Raw genomic sequence first — 17,409 nt, forward strand, 5'->3', positions numbered from 1 at the left:
TTGTGGAAGCCAAAAACTGTCCACAAGCTCATCAGAGCTAAAGACATTATGGAGTCTGTTCCAGGGCTCTCTGCTTCAACAACAAAACACGTGTGGGAAATTGTGGCCTCTAAGAGGCTGACTAATAGGCACAAATACATTTCATGGATGGCTATCCAGGGAGGTCTGCTTCTCAGGACATTCATGTACTCTCGGAACTTGTGCTGATATGTCCACTGCCCCTTCTGCATCACCAGAAGGGAAACAGCACAGAGCATATTTTGGGACTGCCCCACTGCACAGGAACTGTTGGATGCCTTGGAACATGAACTTAAGGATGTGTGTCCAGAACTTGCCTTACATACCATTCAGTATTTTATGGATTATTTCTTGAATCCCAGATCATTGGGGCAATCCAGGAGGCCTGTCACCTTATGAACTGCTTTAAGGATGTGTGTCCAGAACTTGCCTTTCATTTCATTCTGTATTTTATGGATTATTTCCTGGAATCTACATCATTGGGGCAGTCCAGGAGGCCTGGCGCCTTATGAACTGCTTTAAGGACGATATTTGGCTTCCCAAGAATCGCCTCATCTTGAAAAGGGAGAAGATGACCATCCAGGACTGACCCACAGCCTACTAAGAGACTAAAACACCATTGACAGGCCTGAGGAAGAGGAAGATGATTCATTTTCTGTCTCCCTCTTCTCCTTCTCCCCCTATGTGTCTGTTTATTCAATAAAACCTTGGGCTTGTGTGTCCCCCTCCCTTACCCCCTCCAACCCATTCCCCATCATTGTTTGAAGTTTTGTTGAATGTCTTGCCTTAATTTATGCACCCTTCCCTATATTTGTGTCTGTCTCAATAAAGTTTTGATCTTCTGTGTACTGCTGTGAATCCATTTTGATAACACAGTACAATGTGACTGCAGATTTAGACCAAGACTGCCAGCCCTATTATTTCTATTTCAGCAATGACAATTAGCAATGGAGCAATGGAGCTCTCCTCTTTGTGTGTAACCTATATAACACCATACACTTTGACTGCAAATTCAGAAGACCAAGCCTGCCAGCCCTAGTATTTGTATTTCAGCAATGACAACTAGCAATGGAGCAATGGAGCTCTCCTCTTTGTGTGTAACCTATATAACACAGTACAATGTGGATGCAGATTTACACCAAGCCTGCCAGCCCTAGTATTTGTATTTCAGCAATGACAATTAGCAATGGAGCAATGGAGCTCTCTGCTTTGTGTGTAACCTATATAACACCCTACAATTTGACTGTAGATTTACACCAAGCCTGTCAGCCCTAGTATTTGTATTTCAGCAATGACAATTAGCAATGGAGCAATGGAGCTCTCCTCTTTGTGTGTAACCTATATAACACCATACACTTTGACTGCAAATTCAGAAGACCAAGCCTGCCAGCCCTAGTATTTGTATTTCAGCAATGACAACTAGCAATGGAGCAATGGAGCTCTCCTCTTTGTGTGTAACCTATATAACACAGTACAATGTGGATGCAGATTTACACCAAGCCTGCCAGCCCTAGTATTTGTATTTCAGCAATGACAATTAGCAATGGAGCAATGGAGCTCTCTGCTTTGTGTGTAACCTATATAACACCCTACAATTTGACTGTAGATTTACACCAAGCCTGTCAGCCCTAGTATTTGTATTTCAGCAATGACAATTTGGAATGGAGCAATTGCGCTCTCCTCTTTGTGTGTAACCTATATAACACCATACAATTTGACTGCAAATTCAGATGACCAAGCCTGCCAGCCCTAGTATTTGTATTTCAGCAATGATAATTTGCAGTGGAGCAATGGAACACTCCTCTTTGTGTGTTACCTATATAACACTGTACATTATGGGACTGCAGATTTAGAAGACCAAGCCTGCCAGACCTATTAATTCTATTTCAGCAATGACAATTAGCAATGGAGCAATGGAGCACTTCTGAATGTCACTGTAGATTTTAAAGAACACTGCTACCCCTCCTCTTTCTATTCTATCTATGACATTGCCCAACTGCTCTAAAGACTACCAAGAACTGTGCTACCCCCTCTGTGTCTCTCTGTGAAATGGCGCTGGATCACTGTGGAGGGTGGTACTTATATAATCCAAAAATCGTGAGATCCGTGGACGTAACAATGGCGTTTTGCTTAGTTTTCAATTCCAAGGGCCCACAAAAGTACCGAGCCGGCTCGGCTCAGTACTCGGATCTGCTAAGTTTGGGTGTGTTCGGTTCTCAGGGAACCAAGCCTGAGCATCTCTAACAACAAGAAACGTCAAACCTACTAGTTTGCCTAATTATGCCACATAAAAAGATGTATGCTTGTCACCCATGTTTCACACCACTGCTAAGATCTTTGCTTACTGAAAAAATATTCTGCTCACATATTTAAAAAATTAGATGTAAGATTGATGAATATAGGTCCACAATACAGAGATTACACAAAAATATTGCAAAAACTAAAACATAAATCACCATCATCAGCTATTTATATAGCGCCACTAATTCTGCAGTGCTCACTCTATGCGATAATAAATGATTCACATTTTAGACACCCCAAATTAGGGCATCTCCAAAATAGACAGAAGACTCTTGGTATATACATTCCCCCATGTTATGTACAATTAAGCGTAGAAACGTTTTGAGGTTCAGCCTCTTTAATAGTAATTGACTATTATCACACTTTATTACATTCCCTGGTTGTTGGTTTCTGCAATATTTGGGAATATTACTAATAGCTTCTAATGGAGCAATTATTGACATCGGAGCAAGGAATTGGCAAAAAATTAAATATAATGTCCCTATTGTTATCAATAGGTCAATACAGCTTCCTAATTGAGTCACTGGGACAGTGCAACCAGTCATACGCATTTTGCGCCTAAGTCCTTCATCTGCATCTTGCAAAGTGGGATTTTTAGCTATGTTGAGGTGGAAACTGATTTTTGCCCCTTACAGAAAGGGAACATACTGCCCTCTAAATTTGTCCCATACAGTGACGGAACTACCATTGGTGTGGCAGGTGCCATGCACTGGGGCCCACGGAGATCATGGGGCCCACTGCATGGCAGATGCAGAGGGTTGGGGGCACCGGTTCCCTCCTCTCCGCCTCCCTGCACCGGGGCCCACAGCTGGCTAGTTCCGCCTCTGATCCCATAGATCCCCTTTAATTTTACCACTAAGGATAATTCATTTGTAATTGCTCCAGAGATCTGCAGAACATTGCCATGTATCATCTACATCTTACCAGACTCCTATTAATATACTTTTCAAAGCCTCTCAGACATAAAAATGAGAAAATAAAAGATCCAAAATGTGTTTTCAGTCCGTGCTTTGTCCTACAAATGATTTCCTGTGGGAACTCTTTCTCGTTACTTGCACCACCGATTAAAACCAATACAAAGTTAAATATCTAAGAAACACTACTTTATAGATAACTGGAGATCCAGAATGTCCATGCATTTTATTCAGGGGGACTCTTCATCACAAAGATGAGGGGTGGGTAGGGAAATTGGTAGTGCCGGACTTGTCTCATTCAGTCTTGTCCCCTGGAGAACAAACAATAAGATTAGTCACAAGTAATAAAGTAACAAACCCAAAAGCACAATCACACCCAGACTAATTTTGGCCACAATATCTACAATTGGCACAATGTCAAACTGGCGTTATCGGACATGTAGGTAAACGTGGTTGGAAGGTGACTGCAGATGATGCTGATGGAATGTTTTTGCAGGAGAAATGTCCCCATGTGACAGGGCATTTTCATTGTTATCAATCACTACGGGATGGATAAACTTGGTTAAATGGGGGACTCAACTTAGTGTTGCAATTGGCAATGATGACATGTGCCTTCTTCAGAGGTTGGTTGGAACCAGGTAGACAAGGCTTTTGGAAAATGAGTGCTGGTCCTAACTTTCTAAATTAATTTTTTACTGACGTGAAACAAGGTGCCTATTCCCTGGCACCTTAAAAGTCCCTGCTGGCTACTGGATTTGGCTGACTGACTCATGAATTCTACTTTATATTGTCCATCCTGGCTCTTGGTACATGTTTTTTACCTTTATAAATGTCTTTGTGCATTTCCAAAAGTGAAGATCTTTATATCTTTGATATTGGTGTCCACTTCCATTATTAGAAGCTGGGCATACAGTACAGGTAGCATGTACATCACATTTTAGATAGGCAAGGTCATCTCTATGTATAAGAAGGAAGGATGAATGATAAGCTATACTCACCTTACGATCCTCAGCTATTGCAATATAATTAGCTTCCATCACTGCTCGCTGGGCAATCTCTCTGTTTTCATCGTCCCACTCTACCGCATCAATGTTCAGGATGGCATCCATGATGCTGAAAGAGACAGTAGGAGGATGGGTCAGACATCAGAGTAGTAGGTGAGCAAGTTGATTAAATGAAATTTGTTTAATATAAAGATGGTTTTACACCACAATTTTCCTACATTAGTTTGACAGGAGTCTCTCTGCTCTGTGCTGCTGGGGATCCTGCTCCATCCATTATCCAACTCTCAGTCTGTGTCTTCCTGTTTTTTCTCCATTCCCATTTTCACATCATGTCACTGCCCCTGTCACATGCAGTCCTGTCCTCTCTAACACATCACTCATCTCCTGATATACTCTGTGCTGCTGGGGACCCTGCTCCTTCCACTATATAACTCTCAGTCTGTGGCTTCCTGCTGCCTCCATTCCCCTCCTTAGATCATGGCACTGCCCCTCTTACATGCAGTCCTGTCCTCACTAACACATCACTCATCTCCTGATATACTCTGTGCTGCTGAGGACCCTGCTCCTTCCACTATATAACTCTCAGTCTGTGGCTTCCTGCTGCCTCCATTCCTCTCCTCACATCATGTCACTGCCCCTGTCACATGCAGCCCTGTCCTCACTAATCCAAGCACACAAGTGAAATACTGATTTGAACATTCAGCTGATCTGCTCACTTCTAAAGTGCGGTATAACGAATGAGCAGGATATGATGACATAACATATATGTGCCCTTACATGCAAAGATAAGACATTATAAAAGCAAGTAAAGTTAAATGTTTAGTGGATACCTGTAAAATATAGTTCCCTATTTTCCAGCATACACTTGTCCTGACAAGGCCAAGTAAAACAGACAAGCATTTTGTCTATCCTTTAAAACATACAAATTGCACAATACCAAAAAAGGTCTGTAATACTAGCAACACTTTCTTTCCACAACAGCTGATCTATAACATTACTCAACTTCCGGTTCCCTCCAACAAGTCCTAGGGGTATAATTACTAAACTGTGAGTTTAAAAAAGTAGAGATGTTGCCTATAGCAACCAATCAGATTCTAGTTATTGGTGGCTTAGTGGTTAGCACTTCTGCCTTTCAGCACTTGGGTCATGAGTTCGATTTCTGACCATGGCCTTATCTGTGTGGAGTTTGTATGTTCTCCCCGTGTTTGTGTGGGTTTCCTCCCACACTCCAAAAACATACTGGTAGGTTAATTGGCTGCTATTAAATTGCTCTCAGTATGTGTGTGTCTAAGTTAGGGGATTTAGACTGTAAGCTCCAATGGGGCAGGGACTGATGTGAATGAGTTCTCTGTACAGCGCTGCAGAATTAGTGGCGCTATATAAATAAATAGATGAGGATGATTTAGTACATTCTACAAAATGACAGCTAGAATCTGATTGGTTGCTATAGGCAACATCTCCACTTTTTCAAGCCCACAATTTAGTAAATATACCCTGAATCAAAGAATAGAGCAGTATGTGGTAACATATTTATCCGGTTAAGTACATATAAAAGATTTTATTCATACGGTAATGAACACAAATATGATATATATCATATTATATTCATGGTCCTAAATAAATTGAAGAAAACATATTCATAACAATGCAGCCTATCAACTCACTAGGAACTAGTGACATCACTGAGATATGAGGAACTTCTCATGAATATTGGTGCGGACCACACAAATGGTAGCTCACACTTTCTTGTCAAATAGGGTTTTGGAGATTGCCGCTCAAGAATAAAAAAAATTACATTTTCCTGAAGATATCCTATTGGATGAATATATGGAGGAGGAGTTTCCACATCACTTTATGTTGGCTTGTTCGATCCAGGAAAAGAAGGTTTTACCCTCAGAGCTCCACAACCAGATACACCAGATATTACCTATTCTATGTATGTCTTTTTATACCATTAATTTATTTTTTTTAACTTTATTATGAAAGTGTTTTTTTTTCTTTATATATTACAATAAATGTTTGGGATCCATCCCAAAAAATGATATACATGGAATGAGATTTACTCTGGGACCATAAGGGTCAAGCCTACCTTCCAAGGTTACCAAACAAGACGATGAAGGCACCTTCAAACTCTATATATTTTCATCACTTTAAATTTGCCTGTTAAACCTTTCACATATATTTAAATCTGTGTGAGTGATGAACACGTGAAAACACTCTGATTGCACTGTAAAAATATATATTCACATGTCCAGATATGATCTGCACATTCCGTTATAGGATATCCACATTCTGTTATAGGATATGCACATTCCATTATAGGATATGTACATTCTGTTATAGGATATGCACATTCTGTTATAGAATATGCACATTCTATTATATTATAGGATATGCACATTCTATCATAGGATATGCACATTTCGTTGTAGGATATGAACATTCTATTACAAGATAGGCACATTCTATTATAGGATTAGCACATTATATTATAGTAAGTGCACATTCCATTATAGGATATGTACATTCTGTTATAGGATATGCACATTCTATTACAAAATATGCACATTCCATTATACAATATGCACATTCCCTTATAGGATATGCACATTCCCTTATAGGATATGCACATTCCCTTATATGATATGCACATTCCCTTATAGGATATGCACATTCTATTATAGGATATGCACATTCCGTTATAGGATATGCACATTCTATCATAGGATATGCCCATTCTATCACAGGATATGCACATTCTATTATAGGATATATACATTCTATTATACTAGCTGGAACTCACCCATCTGCCCGTTCCAGCCCCAAGGCATCCGTCACATGATGAATATCCAGTAAACTCCAGCAGGCAGCAAATGGAAACACCGGATAATAGAACAGGAATCCAATACACATTTCATTTAAGGTACTTGGTCCTCCCTATGGAAAAACATTTTATACACATACAAATATTATCTGACAACAAGAAAGAAATGACACCTCCAATGGACAACTTATCATGAGAAAAAGTTACAATGCTTGTTTGGCTCTACCAAATAGAAAACTTTATATCCGGATGACACTTTGCCCATTTACTCACAAGGGGCCTGATTCATCAAGGTGCGTATCTGGCGATTTTAAGCGTAACATTCGCATGTCTAGAACCGGGAGATACGTCCATGAACGCAGCCCTGTCCGCTCCGTCTTCAAATGCAAAGGACACTTACTACAGCCTACGGTTTAGTGGAGTGAACGGGACGGGGAAGGGGCATTTTGCCATAGTCAATTAAAGTCGGAGCGTGCCAAACTCAAGTGCACACAGCCACGTCTGAATCCAGCTCTGAGCGTCTCAGAGTTACTTGTTTTTCTGCCGTATCTCTTCCTCCAGCTACAGGGCTAGTATAAGTCCCGATCAGTAGTGATGACAGTCTTGTATGTATGCAGTAACATGTATTTGCAATCACGAGCAAGAGAATAAATGTATTTTATGCTCAGTAGACATTAACATCCTAATAAATGTATTTCATTTTTAAAAAAAAAAAAACAACACATTTTTTTCCTAATAACTATGGGAAGAATTATATATAAATATAATATATTATAATTATAATATATATATATATATATATATATATATATATATATATATATATATAATTAATAATAATATAATAATAATTTATATATATATATATAATTATAATATATTTATATATATATATATATATATATATATATATATATATATATATATGAATTCATTAAGGATCTTAAGTGAAGAGGTATTTTATTTCAGTCTCCTGGACAAAACCATGTTACAATGCAAGGGGTGCAAACTAGTTTTCTGTTTTGCACATAAGTTACATACTGACTGTTTTTTCATGTAGCACACAAATATCAACTTTAAATTTCAGTGTACAAATAAGCTTTCAAGTATTTGTGTGTTACATGAAACAACAGACAGTATTTAACTTATGTGCAAAACAGAAATCTAGTTTGCACCCCTTGCATTGTAACATGGATTTGTCCAGGAGACTGAAATAAGATACCTCTTCATTTAAGATCCTTAATGAATCAGGCCCCATATCATTAATTCCTTTATTATTATTTTTTTTTACTGAGCATTCTTTTGCGAATTTATAATCCACACAGGTATTGGACGTATCCTGCAGCGTCTTGTGTAGCAGAGCAGGGGCAAACGCAGGATTTGTAGAGGGGGGGTTTCCACACCATGCCGCCGGTGGGCGTGACAAGCATGCATGAGGGCGTAGCTATAATATTAGACAGTGCTTGGCTGCTCTCCAACTCTTCCTATCCCCATAATATACATGGGCAATGCTGCATACACTACTGTTAGGTGCACGCAGCTCTCCCTTTTTAAGCAGAGCATTGTGAAGCGGGGGCAGGGTCCAGCCACCTCAATTATACAGTGCACCAGGCTTGGAGGGGGGTTTCCAGGCACTAAGAAATCCCCCTCGGTTTGCCTATGTAGAGCACAGCAGACCTGCCCCCCATTTCAGCAGCGCACGTGTCTTGAGATCTGTACCTTGATGAATTTGAGGTGCGCAAAGCCTAAATATGTGCGTTTAATACTAAATGCAGGTTGCGCTGAGAAGGCGAACCTTGATGAATCAGGCCAAGGTGTCTGCAAATTATAGTTAATGTTTGTATCTTTTGATGGAAGAAGCTGGACAGAGTAAACGTTGACTTTGCCTCCTAGCGCTTCTACATGTCAAAATTAGATTTAACATTGAGGGATAAGATAATTAATATATATTAAATAAGCCTCAGGGGTGAAGAGTGCACAATTAAGGGCTTTTTCCTGTTTCAAAATGATCTGTTTTTTGGTTTTTTTTAAAGGAGCTCTAGACATGGTGGAGATCATGAGTCAACTTATCCCAGTGTATCCCAGGGCAGCACGGTGGCTCAGTGGTTAGCACTTCTGCCTCACAGCACTCAGGGTCATGAGTTCAATTCCCGACCATGGCCTTATCTGTGTGGAGTTTGTATGGTCTCCCCGTGTTTACGTGGGTTTCCTCCGGGTGCTCCAGTTTCCTCCCACACTCCAAAAACATACTGGTAGGTTAATTGGCTGCTAACAAATTGACCCTATTATGTCTGTGTGTGTGTTAGGGAATTTAGACTGTAAGCCCCAATGGGGCAGGGACTGATGTGAGTGAGTTCTCTGTACAAAGCTGTGGAATTAGTGGTGCTATATAAATAAATGGTAATAATAATAATAGACACAAGCAAAGTAAAACATAAAGTAAAGTTAATCCTGTTGTGCCATTATGCTCAATTTTATTTAAGATTCAACTAAAGCTCTAAAGATAAGTATTTTAAGATAAAAATGGCAACATTGAAAATGATGTAGGCGGTGGGCTGGGGACTCCAAAACTGATATTAAGCAACATTTCAAATAGACATTTTTATTCTGTCCACCAGGAACATTTCTATTTCAGCCTACAATTGGTTGACCGGAACTTTGACACCAGGACACTTCCCGAAGAACAAGGGCACATTTGCGCATAATGAATAGGAGAATGCGCACAAGAGACAAGTTGAGCCCCATTCTGCTAGGTTCACCATTATTGTTTTGGGCAGGGACATTTAAATCTAATTGGAAAAGTTTTTTTTAATATATATTTTTAACACCAAACCGGACAAACCTTTGGTTGAACTTAAACCACAGAGCTATCGCTAAGATAATAATACTTACAAAAGTGACGCCTTCTCTGTCCATTGTCTTTGACTCACATTCGACCAATATCTGGTCTCCCTGAGAGGAGAGGACAGGTTATTTTAAGGCTGTAGACTAAATAATCCCCATTTAGATAACGAATCTTGTATCTTTTATTATAACTTACACTTTACATAACATACATTTTCGCACAAATGTCTTTCTTAAAGTCTAATTCTCCTACACAATATTGTACTCGGTTACGTACTCTCTTCATACCATTTTTATTGTAATTGTCCTTGGCAAAGTTCGAATTTGTTGAAAATTGAAGTCATATTTTTTGTCTTCCGCAATGCTGCCAATTAAGGTTCCGTTCCTATAAAAAGATCCGAGAGCGTCAGTTACGAGTAATGCAGAATAGTGAAACAGGGTCACAAATGCTTTCAGGTTTCCTTATTTTATTGCAAAGAATAATATAATAGGCCTGATTGATCGATGCACGTATCGTTTGAGCGTATCGTACGCTAAATCACTCTGCGCATGCCCAAATCAGGGACAGTGCCGGACTGGCCCACGGGGACACCGGGGAAAACCCTGGTGGTCCCCCGAAGTGAGTGGGCCCTCGGCCAGTTACAGTGAATTTGGGCAGTCATAATGGGAGGGAGGGTGCACCACCCACATAGACCCCCCTCCAAATTACATGAATGTACTGGCTCCGTCTGACGCTTCACAGGAAGGCAGACAGCAGAGCTTTAAGCCTGTGAGGTCACAGGTCGCGGCTTAGCCACAGCTGGAAGTAACGCTGGGGGCTGAAAAGCCAGCAAGAGCCCTGGCGGTGCGAAGGAGAAGAGAAGAGGAAGAGATAAGAACAGTAAAGGAGCAAATTAAGGACATAGAATAAGAAGTCAGGGGGCAGAAGAGAAAGCAGAGACCAGGGATACAGAATAGGTCATGGAGATGGGCAAGAGACTGGGCTGCAGGTAAGGGGAGACAAACAGATAAGGGGTACATAGTTAAACATGAAAACCCCTTACGTACATTTTATTCCAGCATCTTACTATGCCTTCTGTCAGCTTGTACATGCAAAGCACACAGGTCATGAGGCTGGAGAAGTGTTATTTAGGTAGACATTTACAATGAGCCCTCAAAGGACAACAAGGTAATAAATTAGAAATATATCACAAAACAAAACACAGTCAGAACACTGCATTTTTCTAATGATCTTTGCAGACCTTTTGCAAAACATGAAGTGTCTTGAGGTGACGGCATGAAAAATGTAAGTGAATGAAGCTTGAAAGTTTTACAATCAAGGCAGGAGAAGTGGTGGTATGGTACCACCATATATACCCCATTCAAAACTGTGTATATATATATATACCCGCCAGTGCTGGGTGTGTTTACCTGCTTGCCCCGGTAGAAGAGCCGCTGTCTGTCAGGGGTCACGTTAAAACTCTCCTGGATCTTTAACCTCAATCCCTCGATTTTGGTAACCTATTGGACAATCAAGGTTGGCTGAAGATTGACTGTACCCTCACAGTCCATTGGAAAATTCTACAGATAAGACATATATTCTCTGGCTTCTGGTACGCATATACCTTCATCGGTGTGACCTGTATATATACACATTTTCCTGATTGTTATCTGGTTCTGTGTGATCTCTTCATTGTATGAACTAATCACATTTACCCTAGACACTGTGGATATCCACATGGTGGGAAGCTCTGTCTTATCCATTCCTGGTGGTTTGGTTCCTTCTTTGAATTTTCTCACCTGGCCAAATTAACTCGCCATACTACACTATTGTGCGCCTCCTCTTATTTTATTTCTAGATCTATTCCTGCTACACCGCTTGGTACAGAGGATTGGCAGCCGCCCGCACAGGGGAAGTGTCATATAAGAAGGACTCATTTCAAGACATTGGACTCTAATATCTACTGGTGCAGTGTCATAGCGCCATTTGTATCTATTTGTGTTATATATATATATATATATATATATATACACACACACACACACACACACACACACACACACACACACACACACGCAGTGGACTGACATACTGTCATTTCACCTACTACCTTCATTGTAAAACTATCAGAATCCATTCACTTACATTTGGGGAGGGAGGGCAGGGAAGTCAGCAAGATCCAATGGAAGAAGACATTAAGGCTAAGGAGCAGGGACAACAGAGGGGAACATTTCAGTTAAGTTAAGGACTGAAAACTGAGGAAGGAACTGGATTAATAGGAAAGGTCGGTGATCAGAGAGAGGGGACGGTGCGAGGAAATGGCAGGAACTGAGTTGCATCAGGGGCCCTGGACCAGACAAGCCTGAATCCGGCAACATCACAGACTGAGAATCAGAATAAGGAGGTCACAGATATTTGCCAATTACAAGTAGGGTTAAGAATACATTTCTCCATTTTTTTTAACACATTTGCATATTTCCCTTTAAATGTGTAATATTAATATATGTTTTTCGTTTGGCCATGACCCTACACCGATTTGCAGAGCTAAATGTCATTAGGTGATCCCTAACCATTTGTTTCCCCTGTGGGCCCTTTATGAACCAGTCCGACACTGATCAGGGTCATGTGTCCGTAGATGGTGCCATGTCCGCTGTGTCTTCGAGCGCAAAGGACACTAACTACAGCCTACGATTTCAGCGAGTGAGCGGGGCGGTGAAAAGGCGTTTTGTTGTAGTCACTGTACACTAAGGGCGCGCCAAACTCAAGTGCAAGCCGCCACCTCCGAATCCAGCTCTGGACATCTCAAAGTTACTTGCTTTTCTGCCGTATCTCTTGCTCCAGCTACAGGGCTAGTCTAAGTCCTGATCAGTAGTGATGACAGTCTCATATTCAAGCTATAACATTTGTTTGCAATCAAGAGCAACTGTAGAAATTTATTTTATGTTAGACATTAATAACATCCTAATAAATGTATTTCAAGGGAGTGGAAAACACTTTTTTGTTACTGTTTTATCACTAAAGCCTTTATTACAAATAGGTGATATTATTTCAATATATTTTCTTTTCTGTTGACACACTTTTGCAAATTTATTATCCATATAGGTATTTGGCCACAAGTTTTTAATGATGCAAAAGTTCTACAGGTTACTTAAGAAAAAAAGAAAATAAGAGTAGTTTTTTTAAGTAGTTTTTTTATTAAAAAAAAAGGGTGAAATACATTTTTCTTCAGGTTGGTATAGGGTTCTTTTACAATACGAGCGGTTACGTTGGACGGTGCCCTAGCAGGTAAGTTGTTAGGTTTTAAAAGGCTGTAGGTGTCTTTTTGTTAAACTAAATACAATGTGAAATGCTATTGCTACTCTAGATCACTGGAAGCTGTTTACTGATTTAAAGACAGAAAATAGATTTTCAGCACTCAAAAATTGTGGAGTCAACACGGTTGCTGTTAGCCTTGTGAATAGACAGTAGAAGTGTGGGGATTTAAAAGGAAACTTCATCCCCCATTAAATTTAATCCAAACCCCCCACTGACCACTCACCCCTAAATGGTGGGATCTCTTCCGTTTGCCTAATACTCTTAATACATCGCATCCACCCCATTTTATATTTAGGACTCTGTAGTGAACCCATAAATTGTGTTAGGCTACACATCAAGATGCAACAGGCTCACATTTGTCCCTGTTTTCCTAGATCAGCCCAGGTTTCAATTTGGCCAAAATCTTTAATTCATAATGGGCCCCCATCATCATCACCATTTATTTATATAGCACCACTAATTCCAAATCACTGTACAGAGAACTCACTCACATCATTCCCTGCCCCATTGGGGCTTACAGTCTAAATTCCCTAACATACACACACACACACACACACACACACACACACACACACAGACAGACACAGACTAGGGTCAATTTTGATAGCAGCCAATTAACCTACTAGTATGTTTTTGGAGTGTGGGAGGAAACCAGAGCACCCAGAGGAAACCCATGCAAACATGGGGAGAACATACAAACACAGATATCCTCACATATAAGGCCATGGTTGGAAATTGAACTCACGACCCTAGTGCTGTGAGACAGAAGTGCTAACCACTATGCCACCATGCTACCCAACCATACGTAGAACTCCTGATGAACCCAAATTGACATGACCCCTTGGGAGGCAATGACCAAGGACTAAGAACAGGAGCAAATTGCTGGTGGCATTTGTGCCTTAAGACATAATAGGTGATCAACCAATGCTGTTATAGGCATAATCCCTCTTTTCTAGACTTGAAATGTGACCTTTACTGGCGCATACTGAGATTGACCAAGCAAGGGAGAAGCCTTCAACTGACGTCATTCATGATGTAATACTCAATCATTCTTGCAGTCAACTTTTCAATCATTAAGCAAGTTACCATTGTTCTCCAACTGAAAAATGTTAATCATTAAACTGTTTTAAAGTGTTCAGAGCACAATTTGTACCTGTAATGCATTATTCGCATTCCACGAACAGTGAGATGTCCATGTAGAAGAAAAGTGGTAACGGTCAGGTCACCCACTGGCTCGCCCAAAATCTAAAGAAAAGAGGAAATGTCGTGAAATTATAAAGTGTATCGGTGGTTTCCCCTCAGAGTCCGTAGACTTGTCAGAATTGTCCTCTCAGTCTATCTATGTCTATCAACATGGTATCTTTTTATTCTCAAATGTTTTTCCTTATCACAGTCTAAATTTCATCTCAGGTTGATGTATTTTGTACCGACACGCTAATATTTGGGAAAAATTGTTCAAAATCACCCAGACTGCACAAGAAATTCCTTTCACATATAGAACATTTTCAGATCATTGATTTTGGTTTTCAATTAGAACCTTGGTGTCATGTTTTCATAGATATATTATCCAAACAGCCAACCTTCGCTTAATTTTTATTTAAACTGATTTTAATTTACTGTAGACAGATCATCATTACCATTTATTTACATAGCGCCACTAATTCTGCAGCGCTGTACAGAGAACTCACTCACATCAGTCCCTGCCCCATTGGGGCTTGCAGTCTAAATTCCCTAACACACACAGTCTAGGGTCAATTTGATAACAGCCAATTAACCTACCAGCATGTTTTTAGAGTGTGGGAGGAAACCGGAGCACCCAGAGGAAACCCACGCAAACACGTGGAGAACATACAAACCCCTCACAGATAAGGCCATGGTTGGGCATTGAACCCCAGCGCTGTAGGGCAGAAGTGCTAACCACTTAGCCAAATCCTTGGGTGATTGTACTAATAATTGTTTATCATATTATTAACTCTACTATCTAGAGATAGGTTAAATACTGCAGTGCTCTAGATATCTCACCAGAGGTGAAATTCTGATCTGAAATAGAGCCAAGCCTCTACATAAATAATCACCTATAAAACTTGACTTTAAATACGAGTCAAATGTAGTCCAATGTTTGGGCACATTTGTAAAATTAAGCCACGTTTTCAACCCTGTAAAGCCCCTAAAAAATCACTTCTGACCCTTCACAGAAAGTTGAGAATATATTTTGTGGAGTATCACAGAAATGTTATTTTGTTTTATTTTAAACTCCTATTTCATGAATAGATATAAAGATGAGGGAACGTGTTATTCTGTGAAATAACTGGCCCAATATCTTCTTTGAATAATCTGCTGAAATTTTTCTTTTTTGTTTTTTTATTAAAAATAGTTGACTGAAATGCTGTTTAAAATGTTTAAAAATTAACTTTCATCCCACTTTTCCCCTAATCATGTAATTTTTAGTGACAATTTAAAACAATGTTACATACATTTATACAGAATAATAACTATAAATCATTTTACACATCTCTCATGAACTTCTTATATGGACTCTGTTGGACAGATCATCCCATGCAGTAATTGCCATTAATTTGCCCTTAACCTGCACTAAATCTGCACCTTGGCCTATAAAATGGTGTCAGATGGAATTGTTTATTACAAAAGTTAGTAAATAATACTGGTAGCTTTACATTAAATTTTGACTAATAATCCACAAACAAAACTCTGTTTTCAATATATATGAAATATAATTCACGTTTCATACACACCCAAGCGAATGAGGACATCTAGTGGACAATGCATGCGTAACTCTCAGTATTGCAATCTGAACAGTGGACCCATACCATCATCATCATCATCATCATCATTTATTTCTATAGCGCCACTAATTCCGTAGCGCTGTAAAGAGAACTCAGTCACATCAGTCCCTGTCCCATTGGGGCTTAAAGTCTAAATTCCCTAACATATACACACAGAGAGAAACACACACTAGGGTCAATTTGTTAGCAGCCAATTGACCTACCAATATGTTTTTGGAATGTGGGAGCAAACCGGAGCACCCAGAGGAAACCCACGCAAACACAGGGAGAACATACAAACACCACACAGATAAGGCCATGGTCGGGAATTGATCTCATGACCCCAGTGAATTTCTCTGCAACTTACAAGCAGAAAATAGACCAAGTTATACTTTATTTAGAAAAGACAGATTAGAAAGGCAAGGTGGTGTGTGGCTCTTTAAAGAAAAAGCATCAAAGCTACTTAAATAAAAGATATAAGAGGTACACTTGAAACATTTTGTGATAATCCAGAAACAGAAGGAAATCTCATTCTTCAGGCTAGATTAATCCACAGGACTCCAGGGCAGGAAGAGAAACTGGGCACAGTTCTAATAAAGGACATCACTTAAATAACAAGGAAAGGAGAGCTAATAACTAAGGGAGATATTAATCTGCTTGATGGGGACTGCAGTGAGTCTGGTGCAGGTACAAGCAGAAGTAGGGACGTACTGAGTTCCTTGCTTGGGTCTTCTCTCAAGAAATTAGCAACGGAACCCACCCACAAACAAGACATTCTTGAATTAATGCTTAGAAATAGGGACAGAGTATCCAAGGTAACTGTGGGTGAGAATTTGGGTTTCAATGATCAATCAAACCATGTGGCTTAGTATAAAGACAGTGGTTGACATATACCACACAAAAACAAAAGTGTTAGAGATCAGTAGGGCTGACTTTGTAGAGGTGAGAAAATATTTAAGTGATCCCATGAGAGAGTGGAGGCATTGGAATAGAGCGCAGGACCTGCGGGGACGGTTCAAGAGGACAATTGTAAATGCACAGACCTTTGTGTCAGGAGCATTAGGAAAAAGACATGAAAAATAAATCTATTGTGTTTCTCAAAGGAGGTAGGAAGCATTGTAAGAGCAAAAACAATTGTTTGATTGAAATATAAGCAGACTTAGAGGAATGAAGATAAGAGATATGCAGAAAAAGTATTATATCTGGATAAACAGAAGGAATGAGACATGCAAAGGCTCAGGGTGAAATGAAAATAGAACAAAACCTTTTGATATATGGGACAAAAAAACAAAAGAGGGAAAAGTAATACTAAAGACAGAGGGAGGAAGTCTTGTGGATGGAGGCAAGACTGTAAGTAAGTATTTCTATTCAGTAGGAAGTAGTCAAGGAGGTAGATATGAGTCAATTTACAGAGGAGAGGATCCAG

General features: G+C 39.8%; 1 protein-coding gene across 1 annotated transcript in view; it reads right to left on the reverse strand.

Annotated features, from left to right (window-relative positions):
• Positions 1-3,463: 3,463 nt before the first annotated feature.
• The window catches only part of LOC142160671 (DBH-like monooxygenase protein 2), a 29,283-nt gene continuing 15,337 nt past the window's right edge, over positions 3,464-17,409 (reverse strand). Inside the window, exons 6-9 of the mRNA XM_075215528.1 lie at positions 11,316-11,405; positions 7,041-7,174; positions 4,232-4,346; positions 3,464-3,544 (exon numbers count right to left, since the gene is read on the reverse strand). Of these exons, the coding sequence (XP_075071629.1) occupies positions 3,464-3,544; positions 4,232-4,346; positions 7,041-7,174; positions 11,316-11,405 (420 nt within the window). The remainder of the gene's footprint in view (positions 3,545-4,231; positions 4,347-7,040; positions 7,175-11,315; positions 11,406-17,409) is intronic.

Source organism: Mixophyes fleayi, chromosome 6 (genome assembly GCF_038048845.1).
Source record: "Mixophyes fleayi isolate aMixFle1 chromosome 6, aMixFle1.hap1, whole genome shotgun sequence".
NCBI classification, from domain to species: Eukaryota; Metazoa; Chordata; class Amphibia; order Anura; family Limnodynastidae; genus Mixophyes; species Mixophyes fleayi.